The following is a 19,268-nucleotide window of genomic DNA, read 5'->3' on the forward strand; positions in this document are numbered from 1 at the left end:
ATATTCCATGTCAGAGACTTGGCAATTTGGAATCTCCTCTCTTTGATCTTCTCTGGCTTAAAATCTCTCTACCTCATTGCATCAAATTCATCTGTTGTCTCTACCGTTCTCCCAACTCCACTAATCACTTGGAGCTCTTTGACTTCCTCTCTTTGCAGCTTGACTTTCTACAAGTCCAACTTTCCTAACAGTGAGGTAATTTTCCTTGGTGATTTTAATGTTCACAACTCCAGCTGGCTTCCGTTTTCTAGTCACACCGACCCAGCAGGTCGAGATGCTGAGGCTTTTGCAATTACTAATGACCTAGCACTGATTTTTCATTTACCTACAAGAATACCGGACAATCCTAATCATACAGCCAATACGCTTGATCTTTTTCTCACAAGCAACCCTTCTAAGTACAGAGTCGAAGTGAGAGGTCCTTTAGGCACTTTAGATCACAACTTGGTGATTGACTCTTCTCCAATGGAACCTTTATCTCATGGCTATTCCCAACCTCATGTTGTTTGGCATTACAAGAATGCAAAATGGGATGACCTGCGAGACTTCTTTTCCTTGGTCGGATTACTGTTTCAAAACTTCTGATGTCAACGTATGCTCACATCATGTCAGTGAAATTATTCTTGCAGGAATGGAATCCTTTATCCCACACTCCACTTTAAAATCTCGTCCTTTATCTAAACCTTGGTTTTTCAATAAATGTGCTAAGGCTGTTCAAGAGAAGAATGTTGCATATCGTAATTGGCTTATTTCAAATTCTTCAGTTTCATTTTCTGCCTACACCAAAGTTTGCAACAATTGTAAAGCAGTTATTAATCAGGCCAAAGTAGAGTTTGAACAGGCTAAGAGTAGAAAACTTGCTTCTTGCCCTAATGGTAGCCAAGCATTCTGCTCTCTTGCCAAAGCTATTGGCCGCAACTTTTGCCCATCTCTCCCCACCTCTGTCCAAACTAGATGGTTCTGTTGTCATTTCTGCCAAGGATAAATCTGACCTGCTAGCATCCCATTTTTCTTCCAGCTCATGTATTAATGATCTTGGTAAAACACCTCCCACCATTCCCAACATGCTCCATTCAATGCCTCCTGTGGTCTTCCGTCAAAAGGATATCAGAAGGATTTTGATGAATCTTGATGCTAAGAAAGCTCCAGGGCCTGATGGTATTTCTCCAATTGTTCTCAAAACCTGTGCTCCTGAACTTACTCCTATTCTTTGCTGCCTTTTTTCACTTTCTTATTCCAAAGGTGTTTTTCCTTCAGCTTGGAAATTTGCTCATATCCAGCCAGTTCCTAAAAAGGTTGACAAATCCCTCCCAATTATTACAATTATTGTCCCAATTAATACCTCACAATTATTGTCCCATTACAATTACTTCCACTCTTTCTAAAGTAATGGAGAAATCAATTAACCTCCAACTCCTAGAAACTACCTAGAAACCTAGAAACCTTCCACTACCTAGAAACCTTCCATCTGATCACTGGTGATATTCTGGCTTATGTTACCCATTTATGGACTAATTCAATGGAAAGGTTCGGTGAAACACAAGTAGTTGCTCTTGACATCTCAAAGGCTTTTGATCGTGTTTGGCATAAAGGTCTTCTAAACAAGCTTCCATCTAATGGTTTGCCAACTGTTTTTAGTAATTGGTTATCCAGTTTTCTCTCTGATCGCTCACTGAGGGTGATGGTAGATGGCTCTCTTTCTTCTAACTTCTCAACTAATGCCGGTGTCCCCCAAGGTTTAGTTCTTTCCCCCACTCTTTTCCTCTTGTATATTAATGACTTTCTTCCAATGACTGGAAATCCTATCCATAGTTTTGCCGATGATAGAACATTGCATTCCACTTTCCATTTTGAGAAACCTTGTCCTGCTCAATCAGCTTCAACTTCCCGAAAATCTGCTACCAATTCCTTAAATGCCGATCTTCAGGTAATTCTCCAGTGGGGCAAAGACAACTTAGTTGATTTTAACCCTTCTAAAACTCTGTCTTGTCTTATATCTCGCAAAAAGGATTCTTCTGCTCCTATGCTTATCTTTAGTGACACTCCCGTTTCTAGGCAAAATGATATATCTCTTTTGGGGATTACCCTGACTTCTAATCTCTCTTGGCACAAGCACATTACAAATATTGCTTCCTCTGCATCTAAAGAACTTGGTTTTCTCTTTCGCTCTTGGCGTTACTTTTCTTCCAAACAGCTCTTCACTTTGTACAAATCACAAATCTGCCCTACCATGGAATATTGTTCCCACATCTGGGGCAGTGCCCCCAAAACCTCTCTCAGGCTTCTTGATTCCATTCAGAAGAGGGCAGTTAGGTTAATTAATGATTCATCTCGAACAGAGTCTCTCCACTCGCTTTCTCATAGATGTACTGTTTCTGCTGCATGCCTCTTCTACAGATACTTCCACGGGTACTGTTCTTCTGAATTGGCTTCTATAATTCTTGCCCTCTCTTTCAAAACAGTCCGAACACGTGCCACCACCAGCCAACATCCATTTACTGTCCAACTTGAAACCCACAGAACCAAATTTTCATCTTCCTCATTTATTCATTCAACTGCCGTTTTCTGGAACAACCTTCCTTCATACGTATTTCCTGAAAATTACACTCTACAGAAGTTCAAGTGCAATGTTAACAGATATCTTCTTTCGTCTTCTCAACCTCCAACTCAAGCACGGTACTAAGTACTATAGGTTCTAATAATACCTCTCGTATTTGGGGTTTACATAAAAAAAAAAAAAAAAAAAAAAAAAAAATTTTAAATCGACATTGCAAAAAAGCACATTGTAAATTTTTTCGTTTTTTATCTATCACAATTTTTTTTTTTTACGTAGGTTGCTGAACATTTTTCGATACAGTAAGTCCCCGACTTATGCAACTACGTAAATTTTTTTTCACTCTATTTTTTTTTTTTTTTTAGGATTGTAAAATTTTTAAAAATAATAAATAATAATAAAAAACTATCAATAACGACGATCATGGCACGCATAATTTGCACAAGTAAGGTACGGAGTAACAAGCAAAAAAATAGGAAAGAAGATTCTTTCAGTTTATTTATGGTTTTTTTTTTCATATGATTGAAGATTTCAGTGAAGGGGACACACACACACATTTCATCATAAAAACGTAAAAACCCACAGAATTCCAGCTATTGGTATTTTCACAAATGCAATAAGTTTACTATCTGTTTATAATTAGATGCATGAAGAGAAAAATCCAAATAACACGGAAAGTGCCATTTGTTTTTATTGTTTTATGGTAGTGACCTCCAGAAATGTGCTTTAGTAAAATGTGAGCTTGTGCGGGGTGATAATAGTGAGATTTTGCCTTAATCCTGTGAAGTTCTTTACAGAAAATTTCATTTTGACAGTTATCATGGTGCCGACTAAGAGAATAAGTGACAGCGGTACTAGTAAATCTACCAAGAAAAGGAAAGCGATCGATTTGGATTAGAAAATTAAACTAATAAGAGTGTATAAAAATGGTGAAAGATTAACAAGTAACACACTGAATTCATATTTGTCAATAATAATATAGTAGCAATTTGTTATTAGTCATTCTCCAGTTATGTAAAACTCGACAAAGTAAGAAGTTACATCTTAGCTTACATATGTCGTGGACTTCTGTATTTTTGAATTAACCGGAAAATCGAGTCTACTGTATTGTTACATGTAAAAGGAAGTTTCATTTTTCATGTTACCCTCTTTGATTTTCAGGCTATATATAAAAAATGCAAATTCCCAACACTTTTATGTGTAACAAATCTGTCACTAATTTATTTTTTAGATTTTATTAAAATTATGAAAAATATGACTTCCTTTTGTTTTTCAAAAAAAAAAAACCTTACTTCTGCCTTTAAATGCTCACTTTAAAAAATTTGCAATCCTAAAGGATCACTACTTAAGATGAATAAATAAAAATAATGATACACCTAAAATTGAAAATATTCAACCATTTTATTAAATACAATACACAATTTCAATTACTAGACAAAACATTAACTAAAGAGAAATTTTTTAATTATTAGCGAAATTTAAAATGCTGTTTTAATTCGTTTTTCGTGCGGGCGGGGTGATAATAGTGAGATTTCGCCTTAACCCTGTGAAGTTCTTTACAGAAAATTTGGTTGAGAATTCGTAGAAGATTCGTAGGTTGGACTCCGCTGTGAATCAATTGTAAGTGCCCCATTCGAGAACTAGGAGGGAGTGATTTTCTTTTACCCCAACAAATAAGCATCTGTTGTTTCACAGGAGTGCGTTATCCACATTTTATTTATTTTTCCCCATTTCTGTTTGGTCACAGTACCTGAATATCCGAATGACACTGACATTTTGGACAGTTTAAAAAAAATATGTATATCCTTATCACGAAAGGGCCTGTGTACTGGGCTCCATAGTTAAGAAAAATACAGTATAATCCAGTGAATGATTTAATAACACAATAAATACACGGTAGAAGCTTTCGAGGCTGACGAGTCTCTTTATCAACTTGATAAAGAGACTCGTCAGCCTTGAAAGCTTCTACCATGTATTTATTGTGTTATAAAATCATTCACTGGATTATACTGTATTTTTCTTAAAAAATATCCTATTAATAACTATTGACAATATTGACGACGATGAAGGTATTAAATCTTCTAAATATGAAATGTTGGCATTTGGTAAGAAAGGAGTTTAGAAAATTGTCAATTAGGCTTCAGTTAAATGTGAAAGAGATGCAATTTGTGCATTTTGGGAATACCTAATTGATAAGACAGTTTCGGAAAAAGAGCATTTGATAAATGCTCTGAGTATGATACCAATTTCCTCATGTGAACGAGGAATTTCACAAATGAATCTGATCGTTAACCCAACCAGAGCTTCGTTGATGACAAAAACAATTTTTTCACTAATATTTCTTAAAATTGCAGTCCTACAAGTGACATACTTCGATCCAGCAAATATGTCGATTCATGGCTGCTTCAGAAGCATCATTCATCAACAGACACAAACAGTAAGAAAAGAAGTCGGCGTAGTGTGTTGGATGAGAACTCAATAAAAATTTGGAATATTCTATAAAAACTTTATTATGAAATTATTTTTACTAATTATTTTTTTACTTATTACTTATTTTTTCCACACTTTACTTATTTTTATATACTTGAATAATAAATTTATGCTTAATAAACTGTGTGTTAATATACTTAATTTGTTGTTCTTATTTCAAAAACATTACTACTAAAGTAACAATATCAGAAATAATTTTTTAGAGTACTGTGCATTTCATGGCCTTTTAATTTCCAATTTTTACTGATTGCAAAGAATGAGTACCTGCACCTATGTTTTTTTTTACAAAAAATTACTACGTTATATAAGTAAGGTATGTAATAAAATAGTAACATAATTTGTGGTTATTATAATGCATAATCATATAGACTTATACATGCAAAAATTAGTTTTCAACCACATCTGAAAAGAAGACTAGTAGCAGTTTTATTACTTGCCCATTTATGGATGATGAAGGCAGCTTAAATCTCATATCTCAAATGGCATTTTTTAATATAGTTTACTTTGAAAAAAAAATACAAGAATTATTTGGCAAAAAATAGTTGTACATCATTAAATTCATGATTTTTTTAATCTTTATATCAACTCCTCCCTACCCCAGAGGATGACAGTTATTTTATTTTAAAGTATTTGAATGTTTCAATTTGTGTGAGAGAGAGAGAGAGAGAGAGATTACACTCTATCATATTTAACTTAGAAAATAAATAAAATGATAATTTGTGGTTATATAAAAAGCTGTATTTTAATTGTTCTCAATATTTTTCAGATTACTAACCAATATTAACCATCATAATGGTACTATTTCTGGAAAGAATGGCTTTCCTGATTATACAAACTTGAATATCTCAGATCAGGGCTATGATTCATTTTCACTATCCAGCACAGATAGTTTTCCATCTGTTGGGGGTTCTCCAGTGAAACTAGACCCACGCCTGACACAAATTCCAGAAAATATCCAAACTGCTAATAATGAGGATGATTTGAAGAGGAAGTTGGATATTGTAACACAAAATAGTGCAGGTATACATGTCTAAAATTTTAAAGAAGTTTTTGAAATCAGTTATATTGGTAAAAAAAAAAACTGACATTTTTAAATAAATCTAGATCTGAATGACATGATGTTTATTGTACTCTCAGTTAATGTTAAAGGTTAAAACAAAATATGAGATCGTAAGGAAACATGCGGCCGGAATGGCCATTAAAGAAACATCAATGAGTGTGCATTATACATGCAAAAATTACATTCTAGTAAAAATTAATGTTCTAGTAACATTTGCATGACATAAATAACTTCTTTATTATTATACAAATTTGTATTTTGCTTGATTTTAAAGGCTGTTTTCATTTCTTTGGATAAATAAATCATTGTTTAAGCATAAACTATTTTGTTGACCTTTATTTAACATTACTATAGTCAAATTTCATTGTTGAGAATGTAACCCCTGTTTTTAACATTAAGTCTATGGGAATTAAATTCCCACTTTACAAGTTTTTGTTTTATGAGCATGCTAGGAACAAATCAACTCGTAAAGTCGGGATCTACCTCTATTTATTAATGGCATATCAAGCTTAATGTATAAGTTTGCAGATGATATAGAGGTTGGCAGGGTAGTTAATCACAGTAATCATGATATGCTACTAAAGCAAGGTCTGGAAAAATTAGGCAGATGGGCAGAGAAGTGGCAATTGAAGTTTAATATTGACGATGCAAAGTACTTCATATAGGGAGCAGCAATCCCAGATTAACATACCAGCTGGGTGGTCCTACACTCAGAGTAATGGAAAATGAAAAAGATCGGGATAATTCTGTAGTTGGATATGAAGATAAAAACCCTTTATGTCAATGAGAAATTATGGGAGTGAATTTGGAAAAAAAAAATTTAATCAATGATGTTGAAATTTCACATGATTATTTAATGAAAAAACTTAAGTCTGCAGGTGAGTAAGGCTCCCGGGGTTGATGGCATATACCCTATAATTTTAAGGGAGGCAGCAAGTGAGTGCATTGAACCATTAAGGCTAATTATGAGAGCATCATTGGACTCAGAAGAGGTACTGTTGGATTGGAAAAGTGCCACTGTATCGCCAGTACATAAAGGTGGTTCTAAGGGTGTAGTGGGAAATTATCAACCGGTCAGTCTAACTTCAGTAGTAGGGAAAATCATGGAGGTAATGATCAAGGTTGGAATTCAGAATCGTTTAGATCATAGGTCAAACTTTTTCGGGCCACCGCCCACTTTGCAAGGCATAAATTTTGTAATGCCCCCCATTATAACAGGTTTCCGCGTTCAAGCCATTTGATATTTTCGACGTAAATAGCAACTAATGATGCATTACTGCTTATGCCGTTAAATTATTGAAAAGGTAGTGGCCAATATGTGCTTCATCTTGAACACAGTTATTGCGATACCGATTTTGATGAAACATAGCCCATATGTAAAGATTGTAAAGTGTAATGTTCGAATAACATTATGCACAGTTTCATACGATGGTTTAAATATGAAAATTCGGAATACATATTAAGAGATTGCAAATGCATTAGTAAGAATCTTATTGTAATAATTAAGATACCATCAAATATATTACAAAATTGTTTGTTTCGAACTTATAAAGTAAAAATACAAAGCAAAAATAACAAATTAATGTAAAGTTTCATACAATGGTTTAAATATGAAAATTCGGAATACATATTAGGAGATTGTATTACATTAGTAAGAATCTTATTATAATAATTAAAACACTATCAGATGTATTATAAAATTGTTTATTTCGAACTTACAAAGTAAAAATACCAAGAAAAAATAACAAATTAATGTGAAGGATGAGCCTGATGCATTTTTAAAAGTTGGTTAATATCGAGTTCAACTTTCGTTAAAAACAGTTGTAAATCGCCACGCTCGGTTATATGCAATCGGTTCCTTTTCTTAGATAGTAAATTTGCTACAGCACTAAACCCACGCTCAGCCAAATAAGATGGAAATGCAATTAAAATTTCTGCACTATTTCCCATAATCTAGGGTACAGTGTCGGTATTGATTTCTGAAGCCAGAACTCTTGGTATCCACTTTTGAATTTTATTTTTAGTTCTTCATTTGTTGTGAGTTCTATGAGTTTTTGCGATTAATAATGAAATATTATAAGAAGCTTGTAATCTGTCATTATCTTGTTTAGTGGACGACGCAAAATGTTTTGATATAGTTGGACGTTTAAAATATTTTTCTTCTAGTACTTGAAAATAGGACAAATCTTTATCCTTTTCGTCAGCATGCATTTTAGTCAAATGCTTTTGTAGCCTAGAAGGCTTCATTGCTTCATTTGAAAATACTTTTTGGCAAATCAAGCACATAGGTAATAATTGGTTCATAGGAGACTGAATACTATACTGTCGACATTTCTTCTTAGATTCAGACATAATGAAGTAATAAAATTTGCAACAATATTCACAAAATAAAAGATTTAATTTACACTTTGTATGACTCCACTTATCTATCACACTTTTGACTGATGATTGTAATGAAACTTATTCCTAAACAGCAAAAATGTACGATTACATATCAATTTATGATTTATTACGTCGGCAAAACGGCCTTGGAAGCTTTGAAGATGAAACACGCTACGGCATTAGTTTAAAATTCGCGCTTAATCTGCCTCAAATGAATCAACAGATGCAGAGATATAATTGACTGGTCAAGCTTACGTCATTAGCGTTACCAAGGTGATCAAAGGAGAAAATAAAACTGTAAACAATTTTCATGGAAAACAAACAGTTGAGCACATTACTTGCGAACAATATTTTGCATTGTCGCTCTGTCACAACATTTTGCTTTTACTGCTTTTCGTAATTGTTGTACGAAAGAATTGCAACAAATTGGTTTTAAAAAACAAAAATATCGCATTTCCTTTCTTCATTATGTATTGTATCTACTAATAAAAAATACAGAAAATTCATCTATTGGAAGCCATACTGGAAATGTAAGGGGAAAAAAAACTGTCGTAAAATTGATCACTACAATGTGTATTTCATAAAAAAAAAGTTCACTTTATTGTAATTGTTTCTAGAGGACTAAATCAGAACAGCAGTTTCATGGATGTATATTTGATCTTTTTACGAACTTTCAAGAAAATATTTCTATTCATAGCTGCGTTATAAACTTCGAAAACTGATGTCGAAGGAACTTCGACATCAGTTTCTGGTGTGCAAACGAAAAAAAAAATATATATGTGTATGTATGCTACGAGTAACGGATTGTTTTATATGCATTTGATACCATCAAAAAATTTGAGGGAAAAATTGAATTTTCATTATCACACACATGCCCGAAAAATTCACCATAAAGTGTCATACGTTTGCTTGCTTGAATTCCATTCCGAGTTGCAAATGTATTTCACTTCTCTTGTGCTGTGGACGACGCTGTTTGCCGAATGAAGTAAAACGGGATTCATTTTCCTGAAATTTCCACTTCCTTTCATTCACTTGGGGGGAAAAAACCTTTTTAGTCCGACCCTAATGGAAAGAGACAGAGAGAAAGAAATCAAAATACTCTTTTGGTGGGAGGAAGGCCAGGAGATTGTCAAAAGTCCACAACTGTAACTTTCATCACAGATGCTGAAGTTCTAGTAAGTCAGTTTCATCGCGGATTCGAAAGTATTTCTTTATTGCATTCAGTTTCACAACAGATGCTAAAGTTCTAATAAGTCAGCTTCATCGTAGGATGCCTAAGTTCAGATTAGTCCGATTTTTGTCCGGTGTGCATTCGATAAAAAACCCTCTTTGCTTTATTGTAATTGTTTTTCGGAACAATATTTTGTAATAATCCCCCTGGAAATATTAGCTAGTGAACTGCATTATACATTTAAAACATCGCCGTATAGCTTGTCCTTGAATACAAATGACTACAGTTACTTTCCTTTTCTTTATTGCATTCAGTTTCACAACAGATGCTAACAGTTCCTTCCAGTCAGTAAAATTATCAGTAGTCGTCCTTTATTGTACCTAAAGTAATTTGTTATGTTGGGGCAAATGGTTTTTGCTCCTAATTGAAGTAGCACTTTCGAATTTTGCCCAAGTCGATTATCTGCACATATTGAAAATTAGAAGGACAGTAAAAGAGTTGATAATTGGTGGGCAGCATTATGACTAACAAATTTTCTGTTTATACTCCAGGATGACCACACGGTCAGAGATTCCGAAATAGAGAGAGAGAATACAAGAAACCCCATCGCATTTAGCAGTCACCGACTTGATTGTGTGAAATTGCTTGCCAAAAACCACAGCAAAGCAAGAGAAGTGATGGGGAGAAAATCTATTTTTAGCAGGGTTTATCTGTTTATCGCAGCTCCAAACAGCATTATGACTGTGGATAGTGAATTTATTCGGCTTCTGTACTAAAACAGAATTTCTCCCTTTGCGATGACATCAAAGCGTAACAAGCAAATATCTTCTAAGAATACTTTTTGAGCAGCCGTTAGTCGCAATCTGTTAGCTTTGTACTGTTTGAAAATATTGCAGTTTTGTGAAAAATACACATTTCAAGAAACAATCTCATTAGAAGATCAAACCCAGGAAACTGCTGTTCCGATATTGTTTACTAAAAACAATTACAATTAAAGCAAACTTTTTTTTTTTTTTTTTTTAATCAAATGCACATTGCAGTGTTATCAGTTTTACACCAGTTTTTCTCGTTTCTAAAAGATGAATTTCCCTGATTTTCTTTTCGTAGGAGCAATACACGTTGCAGAAAGGAAATACAATCTGTTCGCCTTTTCAAAAACAGTTGTTGCTATTGTTTCACTTTATTGCTTCTTTTGTCAACTCACAGTAGCTCGCATTTCAAAGGCCCTAGGCTAATTAAGGTGGGTTTAGAAAAATAACAGAAAAAGTCCTAAAAAATACACACTTGATGTCACATTTTTGTCATTTGCGTGAAATTCAATAGAAAGTTTTGAAGATTGAAGTGGGAAAATCGAAGAAAACAGTTCTGGCTTCACCTGTAGTGAATTTCAGCTGTGTCCATAGAGTAAAAATTATAGAATTTATTAGTTGACCTTTGAACTGGGTCCAGTGGACCCAGTTCAAAGGTCAGAGGAGATAAAAATATGGATAAGGAGCCACCGACCCCTAGACCACCTGAACGCCCCCCAATTGCTTCTGAACCCACTATCGCTCCCCCTAGAAGGCTTCAACGCCCACTTTGGGAACCTATGGTTTAGATAGAAATTGAATTTTGAAGAATACACAGCATGGTTTTGTAAAGGAAAAATTGTTTAACAAATTTGATTAGCTATTTTGACAGGGTCACTCATGAGCTGGATTTAAGGAATAATTTCGACATTGTTTATTTAGATATGAGCAAAGCATTTGACTCAGTCCCACATGAGCGGTTACTTTTTAAGCTGGAACAGGTTGGAATCACAGGGAAAGTCCGAAGGGTTGTGATAACTGGTTATTCCTCAGATTGAGTTAATGTAAGAAGTGGGGTTCCCCAAGGATCAGTATTGGGACCTGTGTCATTTTCAATTTTCTTAAAGAACATCGATGAAGGGATTGAGGGCATGATGTCTAAATTTGCAGATTATGTAAAGATCGGCAGAGTATTTAGTGATCACTGCAGAGCTTCTTCAGAGTGACCTGGATAGATTTCAGAAGAGTGAAACTGGTGATCAGGAAAGTGGCAGCTATGCTTTAATTCACCAAAATGCAAGGTCTTGAATAGGTACTGTTCTCCAGCTATTCCTGGAGAACAGTACCTGGGGAACAGTAACCCCAAAATAACTTATACACTTGGTGGAGTTGAACTAAAGTTAGTAGTGGAAGAAAGAGACTTAGGAGTTACGATACGGTCACATATGTTCTCCAAGCATTGTAAAGAGATTGCAAGGAAGGCCCATGGTGTCCTATTGATTACTTATCGAACATTTGCTAGTAGAGATAACAACGTCATAATCCCATTATATAAAGTTATTGTTAGACCACACTTGGAGGTATGGAGACTGCACCTGAAAAAAGACATCAAGCTTCTCGAAATAGTCCAAAGATGGTTAACTCACCTTGTGAGATTGGCAAAAGGGCGTCCATATGAGGAAAGAATTAGAATATGTGGGTTGCACAGCTTGGAAACTAAGCACATTAGAGGAGACTTGATTGAGGTGTTTAAGGCTCTGAGAGGCATGAGTAAAATGAATGAGGACGAAATTTTCATGGTTATAAATTCTAGAACTAGGGGCAATAGATGAGCGGGGGGGGGAGATGTTTAGAACTGGATTGCAGGAAGTTTTATTTTAGCCAGCAAGTTATAGACTACTGGAATAAGTTACTGCATGGGTGGTTGAAGCTAACAGTTTGGGGAAATTCGAAAGTCAGCTGAACCTACAGGAGGAGAGAAATGCATAGGTTGTCTATTTCCTTTTATCTTGTTATTTATTAACTTTTTTTTTTCTTTTTTTTTTTGGCTGGTGCAGCATAAGCCTTAGGCTTCCTTGCACCATATGACAGGCCATTACTATTACTAATTTCTCTTAGATGTGCAGACACTGTGCCAGTACAGCTAATGGGGTTGGGCCACAACTTGAATTTTACATACAGGTCTGGAAACATCATTTTAGAAAAGATGTTAATCTGTTCGAACTGGTGCAGAGAAGAGCAACAAGATTGTTGAGTGGAGCAAAAGGGATGTTCTTACCAGGAAAAGCTTCAGTTTTGCAAATTGCACCATCTGGAGACTATGCAAGTGTAAGTAGATCAGACTGAGTAAGCTAAATGCTAATGGAATCCATCCTTTGCTCAGACTACACACATGGGTGGGCATAAATTCAAATTTAGGAAGGATGGTTGCAGGTCAGATGTTCAAAAATTTGCCTTTAGCTAGAGGGTGGTTGATTGTTGGAACAAACTCCTGTCTGGTGTTATGGAGGTGGTAGTTTGAATAAATTCAAGGAAAGAACTAGTCAAGTTGGTCAGCTCAGCATGAGGAAAATTGCCCTATGGTCACTGAACTGTCCAGTCATATGCATTCCCATGTGTATTCTATAAGAGATATAGAGATGATTGTGAAATCGATATTCGATTCACCAGTGCATGTTATAGACCAATAATTGTGATATGTATGATGGTTAACTCTCCAGATCTTGACTGCTACTTGGGTTTGGTAATGACATGGTGTAGTAGGTCTTTATTGGATGACTATTTTTTTACACTAGCATGTTAGAGGCAACTGGAGAAAGCAATACCCTTGATCTAATTATTAGCAGTGACTCCTCGCACATTAAGAATCTCTAGATAAAAGATCCACTACATAGCAGTGATCATAGTATAATGCTGTGGAATTTTTGCTAAGTTATAAAAGGGAATTAGTTTTGCAATAGTGATTATAGTCTTAGGCAGTTTTAATTAGTTTCAGTGGAATCATCACTGACAATTGCAAAGTGTGAACTCCTTGCAATTGTCAGGGAAGTAATTTTAGAAACTACCAAGTTTGTTATGACAACTAAAAGATATTGTTCAGGCTTCAACTTAAATAGATAACAGATGAACTTGATGAGACTTTTCTTTCAAGGAAAGAACTAGTGAAGTTAGTCAGTGCTCAGATTATTATAAATTATTATGGTACATAGAAACTTACAGTATTGGGGGAGAGAGAGAGAGATAAAAGTGCTAATGAGGTTAGTTAAATGTAGCAAAGAATTCTATGCATATGTTAAGCCTAGAAGGAAAGGGATGAACTATGTTGGTCCACTAGATCATAATAATTGATGATTCTGTTCAGGTTACTGTCAAAAAGATTAAATATTCCGTTTCTCACCAACTTAGCAAAAGGGAAAAAAATCTTAACTTTATATCCCATGTGATTTTTCCATTATTATTTTATTAAATAGGATCAGGGTTATATAACTACCCTCTGTAGTTTCATTAGTTGATAAGAAAATTTTCTGTTTTGAACTTTAGGCCCTCCTGACTGTGACAAGTTATGTGCAGAGGCAGATCTTCTATTGGCTAAGTCACATGACAAAGAAAAAGAAGGAGATCTTGTTATGGCTGCTCTTTTGAGTGACTCTGCAGCAGGTAAGGCAGGTTTTTTTTATTTAAATATTAATACCTAAAGAACATAAATTTATAAATTAATAAATAATAAAAAGTTCCTTAGAACTTCTTTTTGATAGTACTAATTGTTTTCAGTTAGTAGTATCAAAAATTCACAATTTCAAATCCAGCAATAGTTTAAGCATTATTGGGTTTGTTTGGATGAAATGATCTTTCAATGTATGAAAGAAATAAAGTAACATCTTTCGAGTTTTCTATTATTTTATTCAGCTTTAATTTTGTGTTTGGATTAATATAAAATATGGGATTTGAGCACATTTGTATTGTAGTCTCAGATATTTTACTTTTTTAAATCAAATTTAAAAAATTTGATTTAAAGTATTTAGAGTATAGTTAATTGTTTAATGGAATTATATGCTGTTGATATCAGTTCACTCTTCTCTGTGATTTTGTTTACTTTTGATTGGTGTTTTTAGTGCAGAAAATGCCTTAATTCTATTTTTTTTTTTTTTTTTTTTGGTCTAATCTGTTTTTATATTGCAAATAATGTATAAAAGATAAATATAAGTCAAAGCTAATTTAAGGGTGCAGGGAATAACAATGAGAGTCAAATTTGAATACAAAAAAAAACTAGAGAGTAGTTTCCAGAATGCAGCAAACTTCCTGAACTCCTTCAAAAATTAATGGACATAATTTTTTCCTTATATTTTGTTGACTTGACTGGATCAGAAAGTTTCCCTTTATTTCTGGAACACTTTTAGACAGACTTGATTTTATAAATACAGCTGCTAAGCCATAGAAGTGAAAAATAAGATTGGTGGTAATAAAGAAACATTGGCCAATCATTTGAACATTTTGATATTGGTTTCATCCTTGTAGGGATATGATACTTGCTTACAATAGTGGTTGGAAATACTTTGTCCACTTCACATGCATATCAGAAGAGTAAGTAGAGATGACTTCATTCTGCTGGCTTGAATTACTTCTCTCCAATCTTCTGAGCAAGGAAAATTTGTATTTGGTATTTACATGAATAATGGACTCTGATTGTTCTTACTCTGCAGAGTGTAGAGTATGATCATTCTTGGGCAGCACACTAATACTTCCCAGATATTTAGTTTCTGAAAGTGATTATTTCTATCTTACTAATTGTCTGAAAATGACTCTATTCATGTACCATCAGATGGAGCTTGTTTAGCATCAGATGTTTAAAATTCACCAAAATTTTTCTCTGAAATTCTTTCCCTGTGTGGTTTGTTTGTTTATAGGCTTTATGGCACAAGAGAAGCAAGGCCATAATGTGCCTAACTGTGGTGATGTTAAATACATAGTTATATCTGTATAGATGTTATTCAAGTTTATACTGCATTGTACTGTTTGAGGAAACCAAATGCGGTGTGTCTGCTAGGAGGTCAGAAATGCTGAAAGAGGTGGTTCATCGTCATGGAAAATGAGGAAAATACAATACTGATCGACAGCTTGTCGATCAGTATTGTGTTTTGGGCAATCAACAAGTACGCGTTGGGCAGTGATCTGAGGATTGCACTTTGTGCACTGTGGTGGATGAGTTTCTGCAAGGAGATAAGATGCGTTAGGTGTGTATGGCCTATTTGTAGTCAAGCTAATACTACTACTACTTCATGTCTGTTCTCGCATATACTTGACTTCCAAGGTTTGAGATCTTTCTTTATACGGAGTAGTTTGTTACCAACTTGATTTTGCCAAATGTGTTGCCATTGCTTCTTTATAATTAACTTGAAATTGGAGAGTGGTATGCTAAAGGGTTGATCTACAGGATCTGTAGCAATTAGGTCAGCACATTCATTTTCAGCAATTCCAAAGTGACCAGAGATCCAACAAAAGACAACTTGTTGTTTGTTCTTATTTAACTAGGTCATAGTATTCCAAATGTGTATGAGTATGGGGTTAACAATTTTTATTTTGCTGTATAGCTTGGATAGCACTAACTGAGTCTCAGTAGATAACACTACAAAATATTTGCCGTGAAGGTGAAATTTAATGCTATGTAGATAGCATAGAGTTCTGCAGTGTAGCTACTGCATTCATTGGGGAGTTTCCTGGCTATGGCAAGGTTGGGAATTACTTCTGCTGCACAAACATGGAGAATACACGCCAATCTGTGTAGATTGGCGTGTATTCTTCATGCTGTGTTCTCAATGCAGCATGTATTTGCAGTATGTTCTGTTGGGATAAGGTGTGTTTCCCCAACGATGTGAGTGAAAGGCTGCACAGCAGTATGTATCACATACCGCTGTGATGTGGGACTGTACGAGAATTAGTAGGCTTTATCATGCCAAGGTCAATTTGCCAGTCACTGAGCAGGAAATGCAGGCATATCCCTGTTGATGGGATTTTAGATGGGTAAGCTCTGTAAAGTTTCTCCCATTTGGGCAGGAAATGTCCATTCCGTGTAGGGTTGTCCAGTTGCCCTTTGACTTTTGCTGCGTAGTTTAACAGAAGCATTTGTCTGCGTAGATGTAAAGAGGTTTCAGTTGCTTCAGCATATAAGCTTTGGACTGACGATGTACAGAATGCCCGTAATGCAATATGAAGAGAACTGTGGTATACAGGATCAAGCTAACGTAAGGCACTTGGTCTAGCAGAGCCATAGTCTAGACATGACCATATTAATGCATGATACAAATACAGTAGCATGTAACGATTGGCTCCCCACGTTGTGCCAGAAAACACTCTTAAGATGTTTAGCTTCTTAAGGCAAGTAATCTGGAGCTCTTTTATATGTTCAAGGAAGGTGATTTTTTGGTCAAGAATCACACTAAGAAAGCAGAGACTATGAACCAGTGGGATGATTTGATTTTCTAGGTCTGGATGTAGGTTATGCTTCCTACAGAAGTGTATCCTGACAGTCTTTTGAGGCGAGAGGTGAAAACCATTGTTTTGGGACCATTTTACAACTTTGTTGATGGCACCTTGCAACTCTATTTCTACCATTTGCATATTAGGTGAATGGCAGGAGATACTGAAGTCATCGGCATACAGAGTAGTGGACACTGTGATAGATCCTCTGTTATCGAGTTCATTATTATGTTAAATAGGATGGCACTTAGTACTGAACCTTATGGGACCCCTTCTTCCTGGATAAAATTGGAAGATAATTGGTTGTTGACTCTTACTTGAAATGAGTGATGATGGAGGAAGTTTCTGATAAACTCTGGCAGGTGTCTGCGTAATCCTAGATCATGTAGGTTTCACATTATACCATATCTCTAAGCTGTGTCAAATACTTTTTCTATGTCAAAGAGAACCATGACATGGTGTTCTTTTCATACAAAAGCCATGGATGTTTATTTCTGCCCTGATCAGTAAGTCAGGAGTGGATCTCCCTTCACGAAAACCACATTGGGTTTAAGAAGGTTGTTTTGGACTAGAAACTAAGTTAAGCGGGCATTGATAATTTTTTCTAGGACCTTGGTCATACAGCTGTCGAGTGCAATAGATCGGTAAAGTTGTGGATTTGTAGGATCTTTTCCTCACCAAGCTTATGCAGCATCAGCCAAAAAAAAAAAAAAAAATCACACCATTCCCTCCAAATGCCTGTCCAGTTCCTCCTTAAATTTATTCAACCTATCGACTTCCACAACGACAGATGGAAGTTTGTTCCAGCAATTAACCACCCACTGGCTAAAGGCAAATTTCCGCACATCTATTCTACATCTGTTGTTTCTTAATTTGAATTTATGCCCCCTTAGGTTCGTAATCTGAACAAGTGGAAGGATCCCATCAGAATTCAGCGTGCTGAACCCATTCAAGGCCTTATACACCTCAATCAGATCACCGCGCAGGTGCCTAGTCTCCAGCCACTGCAATTTGCAGAACTTAAGCCTCTCTTGATAAGAGGATCCCTTCATTCCCCTCACCAATCTTGTTGCCCTTCTCTGTACACGCTGAAGTAAATCTACATCCTTCCTAAAATGAGACCTCCAGACCTGTATGCAGTACTCAAGGCGTGGTCTGACTATTGCCTTATACAGAGGGATAATCACCTCCTTTTCCCTGCTAGCAAAATTCCTATATATCATTGACAAAACCGCATGACCTGCCCTGGCAGCCTGTCTGCATTGCTCAGAAAACTTCATATCTGCCTGCACAATTACTCCCAGGTCTTTTTCATTTTCTACCACCTTAAGTGTAGTACCACACAGTTGGTACGTTTCTCTGGGGTTACTTCTACCCATATGCAGTGCTTTGCATTTGTCAAGGTTAAACTTCAGTTGCCACTTCTTAGCCCATCTGCCCAAATTATCCAGATCCTGTTGCAGTAGCACACTGCCATTACTGTCATTAACAACCCTGCCAACCTTTGTATCATCTGCAAACTTCGACATTAAGCCTGATATACCTTCATCAATATCATTGATAAATATACAAAACAACAGTGGACCTAACACCGAACCCTGTGGGACCCTACTAATAACATTAGTCCAAGAAGAGCAGCACCCATTGATTACCACCCTCTGTCTTCTCCCACTTAACCATCCTTTTATCCATTGTAGCAACTTACCCTTAATACCATTCTGCTCCAATTTGTACAATAGTCTTCCATGCGCAACAGTGTCAAAAGCTTTCCTGAAATCCAAATATATGATATCAAAATTATTTTTTGCATCCAGTTCCTTTGTAACCACATCATAATATCCTATCAAATTTGTCAGACAAGACTTTCCCTTAACAAACCCATGCTGTGTCTGAATTATTGCTGCAGTCTTGTCTAGATGATCCTGCAATGCATCTTTAACCAGTGACTCCATTATTTTACCAGGAACAGAAGTTAAACTAACTGGTCTGTAATTACTCGTGTCACCCTTCGATCCCCCTTAAATGCCAAAACATAAGTGTGATGCCATTTGTCCAGGAAGGTATTCTCTTGAAAATTCTATACAACAATGTCTTAAGGGCTGGCTCAGTCAGTTGTGCTATTGCAATGTAGTGTACTCCATCTGACCCTGCTGCACTGAGTTTGGTGGTGGCTAAAGCATGGTGCAATTTTGACGTTGTGAAGGGGAGATTGTATGCAGCACTAAATGCTGATTCGAAGTTGATGAAATGTTTCTCAGCCTGTGCTTTGTGTACCTGAAAAGGAGGCATGTGAGATGTAGTGGCCAGGATTTCCATGAACTATTTGCCCAATGTATTCACAATCTCCAC

At 35.7% G+C, this 19,268-nt stretch overlaps 1 protein-coding gene across 1 annotated transcript in view; it reads left to right on the plus strand.

The window, feature by feature from the left end:
• Positions 1 to 19,268, plus strand: part of ec (ubiquitin specific peptidase echinus) — a 378,892-nt gene that overhangs the window by 296,652 nt on the left and 62,972 nt on the right. Inside the window, exons 13-14 of the mRNA XM_090378841.1 lie at positions 5,811 to 6,064; positions 13,986 to 14,102. Of these exons, the coding sequence (XP_090234967.1) occupies positions 5,811 to 6,064; positions 13,986 to 14,102 (371 nt within the window). The remainder of the gene's footprint in view (positions 1 to 5,810; positions 6,065 to 13,985; positions 14,103 to 19,268) is intronic.

The sequence above is a fragment of the Mastigoproctus giganteus genome, chromosome 8 (assembly GCF_048544385.1).
Source record: "Mastigoproctus giganteus isolate SK-2022 chromosome 8, ASM4854438v1, whole genome shotgun sequence".
Taxonomy (NCBI): domain Eukaryota; kingdom Metazoa; phylum Arthropoda; class Arachnida; order Uropygi; family Thelyphonidae; genus Mastigoproctus; species Mastigoproctus giganteus.